Here is a 21,738-nt window from a genome sequence, read left to right on the forward strand (position 1 = left end):
CCCAGTAGTAGAAAAGTTCAGGAGGGGGTCAGGGGTGTGTCCAGTGAAGAGAGGAAGTGACAGGTGTTGCCATGACTACACTCCACATGGACATATTTCTGGCCCTCCTTGTGCAGATTATGCAGTGATCTGGAACAACCCAAACTCTTAGCATAGGAATTCTCCACTTCCTGGAAACATGGAACTACACTTGCCACCAACCACCTGCTCCCATGTTAAATAAAATGAAAAGAAGTTGTGTGCTGTTAAGAGAGGAGAGAGCTGCTGATATGGCTTTTACAAATATCAAATGTTTTTGTTTTTTGCTTTGTAGTCAGTGATGGTTAAATTTATGTGTCAAATTTGTTGCAGGAAGGGGAACCCATTCCAGGGCCCAAAACTGGGCTCCTGTCTAACACTCAGAAATGAATTGTCCGAGGAGACACATCTGCTGACAAAGCAAGAGATTTTATTGGGAAAGGGCACCCGGGTGGAGAGTAGTAGGGTAAGAGAACCCGGGAGAACAGCTCTGCCCTGTGGCTCGGAGTCTCGGGTTTTATGGTGATGGGGTTAGTTTCTGGGTGATCTTTGACCAATCATTCTAATTCAAAGTCTTTCCTGGTGGCCACGCGTCACTCAGCCAAGATGGATGCTAACAAGAGGGATTCTGGGAAGTGGACGGACACGCAGTGTCTCCTTTTGACCTTTCCCAAACTCTGATAATCATGGCTCTAGGTGAGTGATCACACCTAGAGCCAGGCATCCTGGAATGTGAAGTCAAGTGGGCTTAGGAAACATCACTATGAACAAAGCTAGTGAAGGTGATGGAATTCCAGTTGAGCTATTTCAAATCCTAAAAGATGATGCTGTGAAAGTGCTTCACTCAATATAGCAGCAAATTTGGAAAACTCAGCAGTGGCCACAGGACTGGAAAAGGTTAGTTTTCATTCCAACCCCAAAGAAAGGCAATGCCAAAGAATGCTCATACTACCACACAATTGCACCCATCTCACAAGCTAGTAAAGTAACGCTCAAAATTGTCCAAGTGAGGCTTAAACAATATATCAAGAGTGAACTTTCAGATGTTCAAGCTGGATTTAGAAAAGGCAGAGGAACCAGAGATCAAATTGCCAACATCTGCTGGGTCATCAAAAAAGCAAGACAGTTCCAGAAAAACATCTATTTCTGCTTTATTGACTATGCCAAAATCTTTGACTGTGTGCATCACAATAAACTGTGGAAAATTATTTAAGAGATGGCAATACCAGACCACCTTACCTGACTCCAGAGAAATCTGTATGCAGGTCAAGAAGCAACAGTTAGAACCAGACATTAAACAACAGACTGGGGGGAGGAGCCAAGATGGCGGAGGAGTAGGACAGGGAGAACACTTTCTCCCCCACAAATTCATCAAAAGAGCATTTAAACGTCGAGTAAATTCCACAAAACAACTTCTGAATGCCGGCAGAGGACATCAGGCACCCAGAAAAGCAGCCCAACTCTTCGAAAGGAGGTAGGAAAAAATATAAAAGACAAAAAAAGAGACAAAAGAGGGAGGGACGGAGTTCCGTCCCGGGAAGGGAGTCTTAAAAAGAGAGAAGTTTCCAAACACCAGGAAACCCTCTCACTGCCGAATCTGTGCCGAGCTTTGGAAGCACAGAGGGCCACATAAAAGGGAGGGGAAAAAAAAAAATAATAAACAATTAAAAATCGCGGATTGTGAGCCCTACGGTAACCCCCCCAGCGGAGAAGCGGCGCAGACGCCTGCACACGGCATTAGCAAGTGGGGGCTGGGCAGGGAAGCGCGGCGCGGGCTGTGTCCCTTAGAGTAAGAATCGGGCCGAATGTCCTGAGCGCTATCTGAGCGAAATAATTTGGGCTAGCAAACCAGACTGTGGGATATCTACCACGCGAAAAGCCAGCCCTAACCTAAGACACCGCCAGGCCCGCGCACAGAACAAAGGACTGAACAGAGATAGCCGGCTGCAGACCTTCCCCCTCCGGTGACAGGCAGCCAGAGCCGGAAGGGGGCAATCGCAGCCCCAGAGAGACACTATCTATAAAACTGTAAGCAGGCTTCTTTGCTAACTAAAACTTCTTGGGGGTCTGGACAGTCAACATCTGCCTGAGAAGGTGCGCCGGTTTTACACCCAGATAACCGAGTGGCGGGGAGGCGATAAGTCGCAGCATTGGCGCCCGCCAAACACCTCATCACCTGAGCTGCTCGACCTGGGAAGAACACAAAACGCAGGCCCAACCGAGTCTGCGCCTCTGAGGACTACCCGAGTGCCTGAACCTGAGCGGCTTGGACCTGGGAGCTCAGTCCAGGGCCGGCCTCTGATTGTTCCCGGCGGAACAACCTAGAGCCCAAGCAGTGTGGGCAGGGAGGTTACACGCGCCGTGAGCGGGGGCAGACCCAGTGTGGCCGAGGCACTTCGAGCGCACGCCAGTGTTATCTGTTTGCAGCATCCCTCCCTCCCTCCCCACAGCGCGGCTGAACAAGTGAGCCTAAATTAAAAAAAAAAAAAAAAATAGGGTCCTCCACCGTCCCCTTTGTGTCAGGGCGGGAACCAGACACTGAAGAGACCAGCAAACAGAAGAAGCTATAACAGAGGGAAACGCCTTGGAAGCTACAGGCCATAGATTAAAACCCTGTGGTTACTACGGATTACATAGGAAGGGGCCTATAGATCTTGAGAAATATAAGTCGGACTAAGGAACTGCCAAAAATGAACTGAACCCACAATACTCACAACAAAACCAGAGAAAGACCTAGATATATTTTTACTATTTTTACGATCAATCTTTCTTTCTTTCTTTTTTTTTAATTAAAAAAAATTTTTTAAGTCCTCTATTATCCTTTAATTTTCACTTTTATAACTATTACTTTGCAAAAAAAAAAAAAAAAAAGACCCTATTTTTTTTTTTTTTTTCTTCTTCAGCAAACTTCATATACATATTTTATAATTTTTTGACCGTGGTTTTTTTTTTTTTTTTCTTTTTCTTCTTTTCTTTAACATTGCATTTTTGAAATTCCAAACTCTACTCTAGATTTTTAATTTTAGCCTTTTGATATATGTTATCAATTTTGTACCTATAGTTTTTTTCATAATTGCTGTGACTTTTTTTTTCCTCTGTTTCTTTCTCTTCTTCTTTTATATAACATCGTATATCTGCAATTCCAAACTCTACTCAAGATTTTTAATTTAAGCTTTTTGGTATTTGATATCAATTTTGTACCTGTATTTTCTTTATAATTTTTGCGACATTGTTTTTGTTGGTTTGTTTGTTTTCTCTCTTTATTTTTCTTCTTCTTCTTCTTCTTTTTTTTTTTTTTTTTTTTAAACGTTGTATTTTTGAAATTCCAAAATCTACTCTAGATCTTTAATTTTTGCTGTTTGGTATTAGTTATCAATTTTGTACCTGTAGTTTCTTTATTACTTTCACGACCTTGTTTGTTTTTCTTTGTTCGTTTTTTCTCTCTTTCTTTTCCTTCTCCTTTTCATTAACATCGCATTTTTGAAATTCCAAACTCTACTCTAGATTTCTAATTTTTGTTTTTATGTATTTGTTACCAATTTTGTACCTTTAAGAACCCAATCTTCAGTACCCATTTTTCACTAGTGTACGAGATTACTGGCTTGGCTGCTCTCTCTCCCTTTGGACTCTCCATTTTCTCCACCAAGTCACCTGTATCTCCTCCCTAACCCCTCTCTACTCTACCCAACTCTGTGAATTTCTGTGTGTTCCAGACGGTGGAGAACACTTAAGGAACTGATTACTGGCTGGATCTGTCTCCTGCCTTTTCATTTCCCCCTTTTATCCTTCTGGCCACCTCTGTCTCCTGCCTCCTTCTTCTCTTCCCTGTATAACTCCGTGAACATCTCTGAGTGGTCCAGTTGTGGAGTGCACATAAGGAAGTGACTACTGGCTAGCCCACTCTCTCCACTATTGACTCCACCTCATCTCATTTGGGTCACCTCTAACTCCCTCCTCCCTCTTCTCTTCTCCATGTAATGCTGTGAACCTCTCTGAGTGACCCTCACAGTAGAGAAACTTTTCATCTTTAACGTAGATGTTTTATCAGTGGTGCTGTATAGAAGGAGAAGTTTTGAAACTACTGTAAAATTAAGACCGATAACTGGAAGTAGGAGGCTTAAGTCCAATCCCTGACTCCAGGGAACTCCTGACTCCAAGGAACATTAATTGACAGGAGCTCATCAAACGCCTCCATACCGACACTGAAACCAAGCACCACACAAGGGCCAACAAGTTCCAGGGAAAAACATAACAAGCAAATTCTCCAGCAACAAAGGAACACAGCCCTGAGCTTCAAGATACAGGCTGCCCAAAGTCACCCCAAAACCATAGACATCTCATAACTCATTAATGGACATTTCATTACACTCCAGAGAGAAGAAATACAGCTCCATCCACCAGAACATCAACACAAGCTTCCCTAACCAGGAAACCTTGACAAGCCACCTGTACAAACCCACACACAGCGAGGAAACGCCACAATAAAGAGAACTCCACAAACTGCCAGAATACAGAAAGGACACCCCAAACTCAGCAATTTAAACAAGATGAAGAGACAGAGGAATAGCCAGCAGATAAAGGAACAGGATAAATGCCCACCAAACCAAACAAAAGAGGAAGAGATAGGGAATCTACCTGATAAAGAATTCCGAATAATGATAGTGAAATTGATCCAAAATCTTGAAATTAAAATGGAATCACAGATAAATAGCCTGGAGGCAAGGATTGAGAAGATGCAAGAAAGGTTTAACAAGGACTTAGAAGAAATAAAAAAGAGTCAATATATAATGAATAATGCAATAAGTGAAATTAAAAACACTCTGGAGGCAACAAATAGTAGAATAACAGAGGCAGAAGATAGGATTAGTGAATTAGAAGATAGAATGGTAGAAATAAATGAATCAGAGAGGATAAAAGAAAAACGAATTAAAAGAAATGAGGACAATCTCAGAGACCTCCAGGACAATATTAAACGCTACAACATTCGAATCATAGGGGTCCCAGAAGAAGAAGACAAAAAGAAAGACCATGAGAAAATACTTGAGGAGATAATAGTTGAAAACTTCCCTAAAATGGGGAAGGAAATAATCACCCAAGTCCAAGAAACCCAGAGAGTCCCAAACAGGATAAACCCAAGGCGAAACACCCCAAGACACATAGTAATCAAATTAACAAAGATCAAACACAAAGAACAAATATTAAAAGCAGCAAGGGAAAAACAACAAATAACACACAAGGGAATTCCCATAAGGATAACAGCTGATCTTTCAATAGAAACTCTTCAAGCCAGGAGGGAATGGCAAGACATACTTAAAATGATGAAAGAAAATAACCTACAGCCCAGATTATTGTACCCAGCAAGGATCTCATTCAAGTATGAAGGAGAAATCAAAAGCTTTTCAGACAAGCAAAAGCTGAGAGAATTCTGCACCACCAAACCAGGTCTCCAACAAATACTAAAGGATATTCTCTAGACAGGAAACACAAAAATTGTGTATAAATTCGAACCCAAAACAATAAAGTAAATGGCAACGGGATCATACTTATCAGTAATTACCTTAAATGTAAATGGGTTGAATGCCCCAACCAAAAGACAAAGACTGGCTGAATGGATACAAAAACAAGACCCCTGCATATGTTGTCTACAAGAGACCCACCTCAAAACAGGGGACACATACAGACTGAAAGTGAAGGGCTGGAAAAAGATTTTCCATGCGAATAGGGACCAAAAGAAAGCAGGAGTAGCAATACTCATATCAGATAAAATAGACTTTAAAACAAAGACTGTGAAAAGAGACAAAGATGGTCACTACATAATGATCAAAGGATCAATCCAAGAAGAAGATATAACAATTATAAATATATATGCACCCAACACGGGAGCACCGCAATATGTAAGACAAATGCTAACAAGTATGAAAGAAGAAATTAACAATAACACAATAATAGTGGGAGACTTTAATACCCCACTCACACCTATGGATAGATCAACTAAACAGAAAATTAACAAGGAAACACAAACTTTAAACGATACAATAGACCAGTTAGACCTAATTGATATCTATAGGACATTTCATCCCAAAACAATGAATTTCACCTTCTTCTCAAGCGCACATGGAACCTTCTCCAGGATAGATCACATCCTGGGCCATAAAGCTAGCCTTGGTAAATTCAAAAAAATAGAAATCATTCCAAGCATCTTTTCTGACCACAATGCAGTAAGATTAGATCTCAATTACAGGAGAAAAACTATTAAAAAATCCAACATATGGAGGCTGAACAACACGCTGCTGAATAACCAACAAATCACAGAAGAAATCAAAAAAGAAATCAAAATTTGCATAGAAACGAATGAAAATGAAAACACAACAACCCAAAACCTGTGGGACACGGTAAAAGCAGTCCTAAGGGGAAAGTTCATAGCAATACAGGCACACCTCAAGAAACAAGAAAAAAGTCAAATAAATGACCTAACTCTACACCTAAAGCAACTAGAAAAGGAAGAAATGAAGAACCCCAGGGTTAGTAGAAGGAAAGAAATCTTAAAAATTAGAGCAGAAATAAATGCAAAAGAAACAAAAGAGACCATAGCAAAAATCAACAAAACCAAAAGCTGGTTCTTTGAAAGGATAAATAAAATTGACAAACCATTAGCCAGACTCATCAAGAAACAAAGGGAGAAAAATCAAATCAATAAAATTAGAAATGAAAATGGAGAGATCACAACAGACAACACAGAAATACAAAGGATCATAAGAGACTACTATCAACAATTATATGCCAATAAAATGGACAACGAGGAAGAAATGGACAAATTCTTAGAAAAGTACAACTTTCCAAAACTCGATCAGGAAGAAATAGAAAAGCTTAACAGACCCATCACAAGCACGGAGATTGAAACTGTAATCAAAAATCTTCCAGCAAACAAAAGCCCAGGTCCAGATGGCTTCACAGCTGAATTCTACCAAAAATTTAGAGAAGAGCTAACACCTATCCTGCTCAAACTCTTCCAGAAAATTGCAGAGGATGGTAAACTTCCAAACTCATTCTATGAGGCCACCATCACCCTAATACCAAAACCTGACAAAGATCCCACAAAAAAGAAAACTACAGGCCAATATCACTGATGAACATAGATGCAAAAATCCTTAACAAAATTCTAGCAATCAGAATCCAACAACACATTAAAAAGATCATACACCATGACCAAGTGGGCTTTATCCCAGGGATGCAAGGATTCTTCAATATCCGCAAATCAATCAATGTAATACACCACATTAACAAATTGAAAAATAAAAACCATATGATTATCTCAATAGATGCAGAGAAAGCCTTTGACAAAATTCAACATCCATTTATGATAAAAACTCTCCAGAAAGCAGGAATAGAAGGAACATACCTCAACATAATCAAAGCTATATATGACAAACCCACAGCAAACATTATCCTCAATGGTGAAAAATTGAAAGCATTTCCTCTGAAGTCAGGAACAAGACAAGGGTGCCCACTTTCACCATTACTATTCAACATAGTTTTGGAAGTTTTGGCCACAGCAATCAGAGCAGAAAAAGAAATAAAAGGAATCCAAATTGGAAAAGAAGAAGTAAAGCTCTCACTGTTTGCAGATGACATGATCCTCTACATAGAAAACCCTAAAGACTCCACCAGAAAATTACTAGAACTAATCAATGACTATAGTAAAGTTGCAGGATATAAAATCAACACACAGAAATCCCTTGCATTCCTATACACTAATAATGAGAAAACAGAAAGAGAAATTAAGGAAACAATTCCATTCACCATTGCAACGGAAAGAATAAAATACTTAGGAATATATCTACCTAAAGAAACTAAAGACCTATATATAGAAAACTATAAAACACTGGTGAAAGAAATCAAAGAGGACACTAACAGATGGAGAAATATACCATGTTCATGGATTGGAAGAATCAATGTAGTGAAAATGAGTATACTACCCAAAGCAATCTATAGATTCAATGCAATCCCTATCAAGCTACCAACAGCATTCTTCACAGAGCTAGAACAAATAATTTCACAATTTGTATGGAAAAACAAAAAACCTCGAATAGCCAAAGCGATCTTGAGAAAGAAGAATGGAACGGGAGGAATCAACCTACCTGACTTCAGGCTCTACTACAAAGCCACAGTTATCAAGACAGTATGGTACTGGCACAAAGACAGAAATATAGATCAATGGAACAAAATAGAAAGCCCAGAGATAAATCCACGCACATATGGACACCTTATCTTCGACAAAGGAGGCAAGAATATACAATGGATTAAAGACAATCTCTTTAACAAGTGGTGCTGGGAACTCTGGTCAACCACTTGTAAAAGAATGAAACTAGAACACTTTCTAACACCATACACAAAAATAAACTCAAAATGGATTAAAGATCTAAACATAAGACCAGAAACTATAAAACTCCTAGAGGAGAACATAGGCAAAACACTCTCTGACATACATCACAGCAGGATCCTCTATGACCCACCTCCCAGAATATTGGAAATAAAAGCAAAAATAAACAAATGGGACCTAATTAACCTTAAAAGCTTCTGCACATCAAAGGAAACTATTAGCAAGGTGAAAAGACAGCCTTCAGAATGGGAGAAGATAATAGCAAATGAAGCAACTGACAAACAACTAATCTCGAGAATATACAAGCAACTCCTACAGCTCAACTCCAGAAAAATAAATGACCCAATCAAAAAATGGGCCAAAGAACTAAATAGACATTTCTCCAAAGAAGACATACAGATGGCTGACAAACACATGAAAAGATGCTCAACATCACTCATTATCAGAGAAATGCAAATCAAAACCACTATGAGGTACCATTTCACACCAGTCAGAATGGCTGCAATCCAAAAGTCTACAAGTAATAAATGCTGGAGAGGGTGTGGAGAAAAGGGAACCCTCTTACACTGTTGGTGGGAATGCAAACTAGTACAGCCACTATGGAGAACAGTGTGGAGATTCCTTAAAAAACTGGAAATAGACATACCTTATGATCCAGCAATCCCACTGCTGGGCATACACACTGAGAAAACCAGAAGGGAAAGAGACACGAGTACCCCAATGTTCATCGCAGCACTGTTTATAATAGCCAGGACATGGAAGCAACCTAGATGTCCATCAGCAGATGAATGGATAAGCAAGCTGTGGTACATATACACAATGGAGTATTATTCAGCCATTAAAAAGAATACATTTGAATCAGTTCTAATGAGGTGGATGAAACTGGAGCCTATTATACAGAGTGAAGTAAGCCAGAAAGAAAAACACCAATACAGTATACTAACGCATATATATGGAATTTAGAAAGATGGTAACAATAACCCTGTGTACGAGACAGCAAAAGAGACACTGATGTATAGAACAGTCTTATGGACTCTGTGGGAGAGGGAGAGGGTGGGAAGATTTGGGAGAATGGCATTGAAACATGTAAAATATCATGTATGAAATGAGTTGCCAGTCCAGGTCCGATGCACGATACTGGATGCTTGGGGCTGGTGCACTGGGACGACCCAGAGGGATGGAATGGGGAGGGAGGAGGGAGGAGGGTTCAGGATGGGGAACACATGTAAACCTGTGGCGGATTCATTTTGATATTTGGCAAATCTAATACAGTTATGTAAAGTTTAAAAATAAAATAAAATTTAAAAAAAAAAAAAAAACAAAAAAAAAAAACAACAGACTGGTTCCAAATTGGGAAAGGAGTACGTCAAGGCTGTATATTATCACCCTGCTTGCTTAACTTATATGAAGAGTCCAGTTCAACTGAGTTCAGTTCAGTTGTTCAGTCATGTCTGACTCTTTGTAACCCCATGGACTGGAGAACGCCAGGCCTCCCTGTCCATCACCAACTCCTGGAGTCTACTCAAACTCATGTCCATTGAGTAGGTGATGCCATCCAACCATCTCATCCTCTTGTCATCCCCATCTTATTCCACCTTCAATCTTTCCCAGCATCGAGGTCTTTTCCAATGAGTCAGTTCTTCATATCAGGTGGCCAAAGTACTGGAGTTTCAGCTTCAGCATCAGTCCTTTTAATGAATATTCAGGGCTGATTTCCTCTAGGATGGAATGGTTGGATCTCCTTGCTGTCCAAGGGACCCTCGAGAGTCTTCTCCAGCACCACAGTTCAAAAGCATCAATTCTTCAGTGCTCAGCTTTCTTTATAGTCCAACTCTCACATCCATACATGACTACAGCAAAAACCATAGCCTTGACTGGACAGACCTTTGTTGGCAAAGTAATGTCTCTGCTTTTTAATATACTGCCTAGGTTGGTCATAACTTTTCTTCCAAGGAGCAAGCATCTTTTAATTTCATGGCTGCAGTCATCATCTGCAGTGATTTTGGAGCCCCCCAAAATGCTTAGTTTTCTGAATGTTGAGCTTTAAGTCAACTTTTTCGCTCTCCTCTTTCACTTTCATCAAGAGGCTCTTTAGTTCTTCTTTGCTTTCTGCTGTAAGAGTTGTGTCATCTGCATATCTGTGGTTATTGATATTTCTCCTGGCAATCTTGATTCCAGCTTGTGCTTCCTCCAGCCCAACGTTTCTCATTATGTACTCTGCATATAAGTTAAATAAGCAGGGTGACAATATACACCTTGATGTGCTCCTTTTCCTATTTGGAACCAGTCTGTTGTTCCATGTCCAGTTCTAACTGTTGCTTCCTGACCTGCATACAGGTTTCTCAAGAGGCAGGTTAGGTGGTCTGGTATTCCCATCTCTTTCAGAATTTTCCACAGTTTGTGGTGACCCACACAGTCAAAGGCTTTGGCATAGTCAATAAAGCAGAAATAGATGACCAATCTAATCACATGGACCACAGCCTTGTCTAATTCAATTAAACTATGAGCTGTGTTGTGTAGGGCCACCCAAGACAGATGGATCATTATGGACAGTTCTGACAAAATGTGGTCCACCGGAGAAGGGAATATGCAGAGTGCATCATGTGAAATGCCAGGATGGATGAATCACAAGCTGGAATCAAGATTGCTGGGAGAAATATCAATAACCTCAGATACACAGATGACACCACCTTTATAGCAGAAAGTGAAGAAGATCTAAAGAACCTCTTGATGAAAGTGAAAGAGGAGAGTGAAAAAGCTGGCTTAAAACTCAACGTTCAAAAAACTAAGATCAAGGCATCTGGTCCTATTACTTCATGGCAAATGGATGGGGAAACAATGGAAACAGTGAGATAATTTATTTTATTTTGGGGGGGAGGGGGCTCCAAAATCACGGCAGATGGTGACTGCAGCCGTGAAATTAAAAGACTCTTGGTCCTTGTAAGAAAAGCCATGACCAACCTAGACAGCATATTAAAAAGCAGAGACATTGTTTTGCCGACAAATGTCTGTCTAGTCAAAGCTATGGTTTTTCCAATAGTCATATATGGATGTGGGAGTTGGACTATAAAGAAAGCTGAGCACCAAACAATTGATGCTTTTGAAGTGTGGTGTTGGCAAAGACTCTCGAGAGTCACTTGGACTGTGAGGAGATCAAACCAGTCAATCCTAAAGGAAATCAGCCCTGAATATTGATTGAAAGGACTGATGCTGAAGCTGAAACTCCAATATTTTGGCCACCTGATGTGAAGAGCTGAGTCACTGGAAAAGACCCTGATGCTGGGAAAGATTTAAGACAGGAGGATAAGGGGATGACAGAGGATGAGATGTTTGGATGGCATCACCGACTCGATGGACATGAGTTTGAATAAGCTCTGGGAGTTGGTGATGGACAGGGAAGGCTGGTGTGCTGCAGTCCATGGAGGTTGCAAAGAGTTGGACACGACTGAGCGACTGAACTGGTACTTGGTCTTTAAATTACACATGAACCCTAAAAAAAACAGGAATCACAATTCAGTTTTATTAGATGAAGCTCAGGCTCAGTGGATATGGGTTAGTCATCAAACACTATTTTGGTTTGCTTCTAAAGACCATGATTTTCTCTCTACAAAAGGAGATCTATGGAGCTCTGGGATGATTCTCTTCCCCCATGAAACTATCTGCTCATTCAGGACAAGGATTTAGCCTAAGTCTTTTTGCTTATGATTGTATCCCCAGTGCCTACAACACTGTCTAGGTTGTTAATTTTTTTCTCACTATTGAATGATGATGAGGACAAGATGATGAATGTTCCTTAGAAAAAAGAAAAGTATCTCTAGCTGGATTGAAAATCATGATAAAATCTCTAATTTGTGATTGCCTCTATAGATCTACTCTCCACTTGACCATTTGGAGGTTGGTCTGGGAGGACTGCATCAAGGATCTCCCTTGCCTTCCTGTTTGGGTTTGTGTCAGCCAATGGGAGGCTCTGGCAGGATATCAGCAGCTGATGGGAAGAGAAGCAAGAGTAATTACTGTACTGGCTTCCTCCTTTGAGGGCATCTTTATTTGGCTGCATCTTTCCAACTTGGATCATGGCTCCTATAAGGGAATCCACTATGTCCCAAATTCCAGCAACTGCTTCTTCCCCCATCTCCTTAGGCCTGGGGGTGGCAGTAGCTCCCCAGTGTTGTCATTCCTTGTTTGCTTTTTACTCCACTCTCATATTTATAAATAGCTATTTTATTAAACCCTTCAATTTCCTATTTGAGCATGACATCTATTCTATCCCAGGAATCTGAACTATTTATTAAAGTTCATTTATCCACTTACATGGGCTTCCTAGGTGGTGCTAGTGGTGAAGAACTTGCCTGCCAATGCAGGAGACCTAAGAGATATTGGTTTGATCCCTGGGTTGGAAACATCTCCTGGAGGAAATTTACTGGAGAAATTCCATGGACAGAAGAGCCTGGCAGGCTACAGTTCATATGGTTGCAAAGAGTCAGACATGACCAAAGCGACTTAGCATGTACACACATCCACTTATATATTTATTGAAGTCCAATTATATATGTGTTATATGTGTTGTTGGGGGGAAGTGGTTCTCAGAAAGCTAACTTATTTCTTCTAGTTAGACAATATTGTTTTCCCTTCTCCTACATGTCACTATCCAGGTAAACAAATATGGGTAGTTAAGAAGCTTTTTGTTTTTGTTTTGTTTTGTGCTCAGCTGTGTATAGTTGTTTTACATGCTATGTGACACTGGGTGGAAGACAGTCTCCTTCCTCTAAAAGCCAGTTTTTTCATACTCTTGGAAATCTGGTATATACTTTACAGCACATAATTTGGACAGGTCACATTTCAAGTGTTTGAAATCATGTTGACTAGAGGCTGCTGAATTGGATTGTGTAGCTCGGCAGCCTTGACAGAGCATTCTCTGTCATCTGTTTTGTCCAAGATTCTGCCCTTACTGTCTTTATCTGTTTACATACTCCCTGCCTTAGAGAGGCAAAGAATTGGCTATATTGATGATTTCAAATATTACATCTCTATCTAGAATGTTTATGGGTACTATATAGTAAATATAACTCAAAGTAGTCTTCCATTGTACCCAAGAAAGTGGCTTCTGCAATCTACAGATTTAATTCAAGTTTTACCCATGACATTTTTCACAGAATTAGGCAAAATAATCTTAAAATTTATATGGAGCCACAAAAGACCCAGAATTGCAAAGGGAATTCTGAGGGAAAACAGCAAAGCTAGAGACATAAACTTCCCAGACTTCAGACAATTCTACAAAGCTACAGTAACCAAAACAGCATGATATTGGCACAAAAACAGGCATATGGAACAATGGACGAGAATAGAGAACCCAGAAACAAACCCCACACACCCATAGCCAATGAATCTTGGACAAAGGAGGCAAGAATATACAAAGGAGAAGAGACAGTTTCTTCAATTAGTGGTCTTGGGAAAACTGGCTAGCTACATGTAAAAGAGTGAAATTAGAACATCTCTAACACTGTACACAAAAATAAACTCAAAATATGTTAAAGACCTAAATGTAAGACCAGATGCTATAAAACTCCTAGAGGAGAACACAGGAAGAACATTCTGATACAAATCACAGTGATATTTTGGCTCTATCTCCTAGAGTAATGGAAATAAAAGCAAAAATAAACAAACGGGACCTAATCAAACTTAAAAGCTTTTGCACAGCAAAGGAAACCATAAACAAAGTGAAAATACAACCTACAGAATGAGAGAAAATATTTTCAAATGATGTGACTGACAAGGGATTAATTTCTAAAACATAGAAACAGCTTATATAGCTCAGTATTAAAAAATAAATAACCTAATCAAAGAATGAACAGAAGACTTACATAGATTTTTCTCCAAAGAAGACATACAGATGGCAAACTGGCACATGAAAAGATGCTTAATGTTGCTAATTATTACAGAAATGCAAATCAAAACTATAATGAGGCATCGCTTCACTCTGGTCAGAATGCCCATCATCAAAAAGTCTACAAACAGCAAATGCTGGAAGGGTGTGGAGTAAAGAAAAAAAAACCATTTCTACACTGTTGGTGGGAATATAAATTAGCGCAGCCACTATGGAGAACAGTATGGAGGTTCCTTAAAAAACTAACAATGGAGTTACCATATGATCCAGCAATCCTATTCCTGGGCATGTATCTGAAAAAGATATATTTTATAAACTTTAATTTTAAAAGATACATGTACTCCAATGTTCCTAGCAGCAATATTTACAATAGCCAAGACATGGAAGCAACCTAAATATCCATTGACAGATGAATGGATAAAGAAGATGTGGTGTTATATGGACTATGGAATACTACTCAACCAGAAAAATGAAATAATGCCATTTGAGGCAACATGGATAGACCTAGAGACTATAATACTAAATTAAGTCATACAGTGACAGACAAATATCATATGATATCACTTTTTTGTGGATCAAGTAAGTTCACTTGTATCACTTTTTAGATTATTGCAAAACAGAAATAAGGTCAGAGACATAGGAAACAAGCTTTGGTTACCAAAAGGGAAGGCATTAAAAGAAAGAAAAAAAGAAAGTGACTTCTTATTCACTTTATCATCTCTAGTATTGACATAGTATCCAGTCACCAAGGCTTTAGATTCTCCCATATCCTCCTCGTATTCACCCAATTGTTTCCTTATCATATGACTGTGTTTCTAGAATAAAATCCTCCTTGTACAATTGACCCTTGAACAACCTGAGTTTGAACTGCACAAGTCCAGTTATAAGTAGGCATTTTCAATAGTAAATATTATAATACTACAAGACACCATTTGTGGCTTGTTGACTCTGAGGATGTAGAGAAATTGAGGATGGAGGGCCAACTCTAAACTGTATTCAAATTAACCCTGTAGTTGTTTAAGGGTCAATGGTATTTCTATTTTGGACCCTTTGAGGATGGTGCTATTTAATACATTTAGTTTTTCAAGGTACAGTCCTGATCTACTTATACATTCTTAGTAATATTCTAAGGATCTATATTTCTTACTAAAGGAAAATAGAAATGTTTTAGTTTGGAATTCAAGGTGCTTTACAATATTGTTTCTATGTCTCCATTCTTACCTCCTAGTACTTCCTTGTGTGTGACCTGTGTGAACCTGTGAAAACAAAGTCATGCTGCCTGAACATTCTTTGCAGTTTTTCTTTCTTTATGTCTTTTTACCATTTAATTCTCTATTTAGAACCCTTTGCCACCTGGCTCAATCTTGCCCATTCTCCTAGGCCTAGTACAAAAAGACTCTTGTATCAATTGTCCATATACTCTTTGTCTTTTCTCTTAGAAGAAAATACTGAATGTGTTCTCTCCCTCCTTGGGATATACAATTGACCTTATTTTACCTCTCTGATAGTGCTGGCTGACTTTTGCCTTGCAGTTTATTTATTGTAGTATATTACTCCTTCACTTCTTCCAGTTTGTAAGTTTCTTTGGGGATTATGTTACACATGGCAAACCATGGAGATAGACATGGTCGTTCAGACTGAGGGTTTTGGAGAGCAAAGGGGTCCAAGTTGGTACCTTGAAAAACAACATTTGAGGATTAGGTAAAGAATAGGAGTCAAGAATTCTTAGTTATATAATAAATAAGCATCTTCCTTCTGCAAGCCTCTTCAAATCTAAGCACATTTGGCATTCCTCCAGTGTGTTCATTAGTTTAATTAAATTACTTTTAGTTTTTTGTTTAATTGTTAGATGCTAGAACAAGAATGTCTAATATAGCTTTCCCTTGCTGTGGTAGATACATACTGCTAGATAATATGTTTTAATTACTTTTATCATTTGGGAGAGGCAGCTGGTCAGAGCAATCAGCAGTGTGGCACAAAGACCTTGGGTCTGGGAATTTGGGTTAATTCAGCTCTTCTACTAACTAACTGGATGACGTGGGAAAAATTGTTAAACCCCTATGAAATGGCATCCTGTATCTCAAATGAGAGTAAATACATTTGCTTTTATGAGAAGTATGTGGAACAGAGAATATATAGAACATGACCACTGTGGGGCCATAATTATCAATAGCTTGACCAGAGCCAGATGTGGCTAATTCAGATTTGTTCATCTCTGCTTCTCCTGTACCTGGCATTTAGAAGGTACCCAGAGCTGCCAAATCAATGAAGGAATAAAGCGAGGGAAACTCTCAAATCTTCTTGGAGAAAGAGGGATTTGAAGATGCCTTCTTACAAGGCACCTTCTTGGAGGTGGTGCCTTCATAGGAGTAGGGGAACTTGATGATAACAATATAATGATAAATAAGGGAACAAGGGGAAAAAGAAGAAAGTATGGAAAGTGGAAGGAGATGGGAAAAGGTCAGAGAGGGGAAGCATGGCATACTCAATATTTCTAAGCTGGGAAAACTGTGTTGAAGTGTGTGTGTGTGTGTGTTTGTATGTGTGCATACAAGCATCTTGGTTATGTGCACAAGAGAAGTATCAGGGCACTGCTGCTTACCGAGGAGTCCTCTTCCTTTCATTTTACATCTGTCTGTAAGGTGTGCATGGTTAGACTGGTGCACACAAACAAGCCAAGGTTATCCCCTAGAATTGTACACTGACACAAACCAAGTAAAATTAGAGTGGGTTTCTGGAGTTCTTTCTAGAAACTAGTTTATAAAAAAAAAAAAACCTTCTTGATAATGATGATTGTTTTATTCTTTTGTGTTATGTTTTATGTTTTCAAATTAATTTTTAATGGGTCTATTACTTGCTATATGAAATATATTTTAAAACTGATAAAGTGAATTTTGCTATATTCCTGGCAAATATTTCTGGTAGTAAAGGGAGGTATTTGGTAGGGGTAGACTTTGAATCTAATAATAAATTAGAAGGTGGTAAAGGAAGAATGCAATTTATTTTGTAGCCAAAGGCCAATGAAACACTTTTTCATATCAGTTATTAAATAAATGCTTCTTTTAAAAATAAAACTCTAGAAATATATCATTTAGTCTGTGCACAATGTGTAATCTTTTCAGGACATCTTTATACAATCTTGTTTTTAAGGCTTCTTAGACGAAAAAATGTGTTTAGTTGAAAGGATAAGTACTTTTTTTTTCCATTTTTTTAAAAATTTTATTTTATTTTTAAACCTCAAACACTGTATTAGTTTTGCCAAACATCAAAACGAATCCGCCACAGATATACATGTGCTCCCCATCCTGAACCCTCCTCCCTCCTCCCTCCCCACACCATCCCTCTGGGTCATCCCAGTGCACCAGCCCCAAGCATCCAGTATCGTGCATCGAACCTGGACTGGCAACTCGTTTCATACATGATATTACACATGTTTCAATGCCATTCTCCCAAAACTTCCCACCAAGTACTTTTTAAACTACAGTGTTTAGGATGTATCAGTTCAGTTCAGTCGATCAGTCATATCCAACTCTTTGTGACCCCATGAATCACAGCACGACAGGCCTCCCTGTCCATCACCAACTCCCAGAGTTCACTCAGACTCACATCCATCGAGTCAGTGATGCCATCCAGCCATCTCATCCTCTGTCGTCCCCTTCTCCTCCTGCCCCCAATCCCTCCCAGCATCAGAGTCTTTTCCAATGAGTCAACTCTTCGCATGAGGTGGCCAAAGTACTGGAATTTCAGTTTTAGCATCATTCCTTCCAAAGAAATCCCAGGGCTGATCTCCTTTAGAATGCACTGGTTGGATCTCCTTGCAGTCCAAGGGACTCTCAAAAGGCTTCTCCAACACCACACTTCAAAAGCATCACTTCTTCAGCGCTCAGCCTTCTTCACAGTCCAAGTCTCACATCCATACATGACCACAGGAAAAACCATAGCCTTGACTAGACGAACCTTTGTTGGCAAAGTAATGTCTCTGCTTTTGAAAATGCTATCTAGGTTGGTCATAACTTTCCTTCCAATGAGTAAGCATCTTTTAATTTCATGGCTGCAATCACCATCTGCAGTGATTTTGGAGCCCCCCAAAATAAAGTCTGACACTGTTTCCACTGTTTCCCCATCTATTTCCCATGAAGTGATGGGACTGGATGTCATGATCTTCGTTTTCTGAATGTTGAGCTTTAAGCCAACTTTTTCACTCTCCACTTTCACTTTCATCAAGAGGCTTATGAGTTCCTATTCACTTTCTGCCATAAGGGTGGTGTCATCTGCATATCTGAGGTTATTGATATTTCTCCCGGCAATCTTGATTCCAGCTTGTGTTTCTTCCAATCCAGCATTTCTCATGAGGTACTCTGCATATAAGTTAAATAAGCAGGCTGACAATATACAGCCTTGTCGTAATCCTTTTCCTATTTGGAACCAGTCTGTTGTTCCATGTCCAGTTCTAACTCTTGCTTCCTGACCTGCATACAGATTTCTCAAGAGGCAGGTCAGGTGGTCTGGTATTCCCATCTCTTTCAGAATTGTCCACAGTTTATTGTGATCCACACAGTCAAAGGCTTTGGCATAGTCAATAAAGCAGAAGTAGATTTTTTCTGGAACTCTCTTGCTTTTTCAATGTTCCAGCAGATGTTGGCAATTTGATCTCTGGCTCCTCTGCCTTTTCTAAAAACAGCTTGAACATCAGGAAGTTCACGGTTCATGTATTGCTGAATTGCTTGGAGAATTTAGGGCATTACTTTACGAGCATGTGAGATGAGTGCAATTGTGTGGTAGTTTGAGCATTCTTTGGCATTGCCTTTCTTTGGGATTGGAATGAAAACTGACCTTTTCCAGTCCTGTGGCCACTGCTGAGTTTTCCAAATTTGCTGACATATTGAGTGCAGCACTTTCACAGCATCATCTTTCAGGATTTGAAATCACTCAACTGGAATTCCATCACCTCCCCTAGCTTTGTTCATAGTGATGCTTCCTAAGGCCCACTTGACTTCACATTCCAGGATGTCTGGCTCTAGATGAGTGATCACATCATCGTGATTATCTGGGTCGTGAAGATCTTTTTTGTACAGTTCTTCTGTGTATTCCTGCCACCTCTTCTTAATATCTTCTGCTTCTGTTAGGTCCATACCATTTCTGTCCTTTATCAAGCCCATCTTTGCATGAAATGTTCCCTTGGTATCTCTAATTTTCTTGAAGAGATCTCTAGTCTTTCCCATTCTGTTGTTTTCCTCTTTGTCTTTGCATTGATCGCTGAGGAAGGCTTTCTTATCTCTTCTTGCTATTCTTTGGAACTCTGCATTCAGATTCTTATATCTTTCCTTTTCTCCTTTGCTTTTCACTTTTCTTCTTTCCATAGCTATTTGTAAGGCCTCCCCAGACAGCCATTTTGCCTTTTTGCATTTCTTTTCCATGGGGATGGTCTTGATCCCTGTCTCCTGTACCATGTCACAAACCTCATTCCATAGTTCATCAGGCACTCTATCTATCACATCTAGGCCCTTAAATCTATTTCTCACTTCCACTGTATAATCATAAGTGATTTGATTTAGGTCATACCTGAATGGTCTAGTGGTTTTCCCTACTTTCTTCAATTTAAGTCTGAATTTGGCAATAAGGAGTTCATGATCTGAGCCACAGTCAGCCCCTGGTCTTGTTTTTGTTGACTGTGTAGAGCTTCTCCATCTTTGGCTGCAAAGAATATAATCAATCTGATTTTGGTGTTGACCATCTGGTGATGTCCATGTGTAGAGTCTTCTCTTGTGTTGTTGGAAGAGGGTGTTTGCTATGACCAGTGCATTTTCTTGGCAAAACTCTATTAGTCTTTGTCCTGCTTCATTCCGTATTCCAAGGCCAAATTTGCTTGTTACTCCAGGTGTTTCTTGACTTCCTACTTTTGCATTCCAGTCCCCTATAATGAAAAGGACATCTTTTTTGGGTGTTAGTTCTAAAAGGTCTTGTAGGTCTTCATAGAACCGTTCAACTTCAGCTTCTTCAGCATTACTGATTGGGGCATAGACTTGGATTACTGTGATATTGAATGGTTTGCCTTGGAAACAGAGATCATTCTGTCGGTTTTGAGATTGCATCCAAGTACTGCATTTTGGACTCTTTTGTTGACCATGATGGCTACTCCATTTCTTCTGAGGGATTCCTGCCCGCAGTAGTTTATATAATGGTCATCTGAGTTAAATTCACCCATTCTAGTCCATTTTAGTTCGCTGATTCCTAGAATGTCGACATTTACTCTTGCCATCTCTTGTTTGACCACTTCCTTTGACCAATTTGCCTTGATTCATGGACCTGACATTCCAGGTTCCTATGCAATATTGCTCTTTACAGCATCAGACCTTTCTTGTATCACCAGTCACATCGCAACTGGGTATTGTTTTTGCTTTGGCTCCATCCCTTCATTCTTTCTGGAATTATTTCTCCACTGATCTCCAGTAGCATATTGGGCACCTACTGACCTGGGGAGTTCCTCTTTCACTATCCTATCATTTTGCCTTTTCACACTGTTCATGGGGTTCTCAAGGCAAGAATACTGAAGTGGTTTGCCATTCCCTTCTCCAGTGGACCACATTCTGTCAGATCTCTCCACCATGACCCGCCTGTCTTGGGTTGCCCCACGGGCATGGCTTTGTTTCATTAAGTTAGACAAGGCTGTGGTCCTAGTGTGATTAGATTGACTAGTTTTCTGTGAGTATGGTTTCAGTGTGTCTGCCCTCTGATGCCCTCTTGCAACACCTACCATCTTACTTGGGTTTCTCTTACCTTGGGCATGGGGTATCTCTTCATGGCTGCTCCAGCAAAGCGCAGCCGCTGCTCCTTACCTGGACGAGGGGTATCTCCTCACCACTGCTCTTCCTGACCTTAAACGTGGGATAGCTCCTCTAGGCCCTCCTGCGCCCGCGCAGCCACTGCTCCTTAGACGTGGGGTTGGTCCTCCTGGCTGCCGCCCCTGGCCTCGGATGCTGGGTAGCTCCTCCCGGCCGCCGCCCCTGACCTCGGACTTGGGTAGCTCTTCTTGACCGTTCCTGTGCTGTTGCAGCCTGGCACTCTTGGCCGCTGCCCCTGACCTCAGATGTGGATGTGATTAGGACGGATTAGGATGTATAATTTAACTTAAATAGAAAATGTTTAAATGCATCTAATGATATCTTTTAACAATTGTATATTTACAATATAATTATCCTTCCTATTTGTATAAGATTAAAAGAAATGAAATTCAATATTACATTCTTTAAGGAATACAGTTATAGTGGGAGGTCATGATGTTAAATTCTAATAATAAGTAAGCCATAAAATTCTGTACATCTACCAAATACAGAATGTAATTAAATTTACACCTATATTTGTAGTTATTAGAAATTTATTTTTAGCTTGAGAAACGAAATATGCAAATAGAATAGAGTCCCTGAACTCCTACTTTACTTGAATAAATCTTTCTGAA

At 39.8% G+C, this 21,738-nt stretch overlaps 1 protein-coding gene across 1 annotated transcript; it reads left to right on the plus strand.

Moving 5' to 3' along the window:
- Positions 1 to 602: 602 nt before the first annotated feature.
- Positions 603 to 15,173, plus strand: LOC129626912 (uncharacterized). Its single transcript, XM_055546396.1, has 3 exons — positions 603 to 1,492; positions 12,266 to 12,404; positions 15,102 to 15,173. The coding sequence occupies exons 1-3, from the start codon at positions 1,062 to 1,064 to the stop codon at positions 15,171 to 15,173; spliced, it is 642 nt and encodes a 213-aa protein (XP_055402371.1). The 5' UTR covers positions 603 to 1,061.
- Positions 15,174 to 21,738: the final 6,565 nt, after the last annotated feature.

This window comes from Bubalus kerabau, chromosome 14 (genome assembly GCF_029407905.1).
Source record: "Bubalus kerabau isolate K-KA32 ecotype Philippines breed swamp buffalo chromosome 14, PCC_UOA_SB_1v2, whole genome shotgun sequence".
Classification (NCBI taxonomy): domain Eukaryota; kingdom Metazoa; phylum Chordata; class Mammalia; order Artiodactyla; family Bovidae; genus Bubalus; species Bubalus kerabau.

Excerpts from the sequence above, each read along its gene's own strand:
- LOC129626912 (XM_055546396.1), top strand. The coding sequence starts at position 1,062 with ATGTTCAAGCTGGATTTAGAAAAGGCAGAGGAACCAGAGATCAAATTG. Across the intron at positions 1,493-12,265 it reads GCCCAACTCTTCGAAAGGAG|ATCTACTCTCCACTTGACCA; the intron begins GTAGGAAAAAAT and ends TTGCCTCTATAG. Across the intron at positions 12,405-15,101 it reads TGATGGGAAGAGAAGCAAGA|AATAAAATCCTCCTTGTACA; the intron begins GTAATTACTGTA and ends CTGTGTTTCTAG.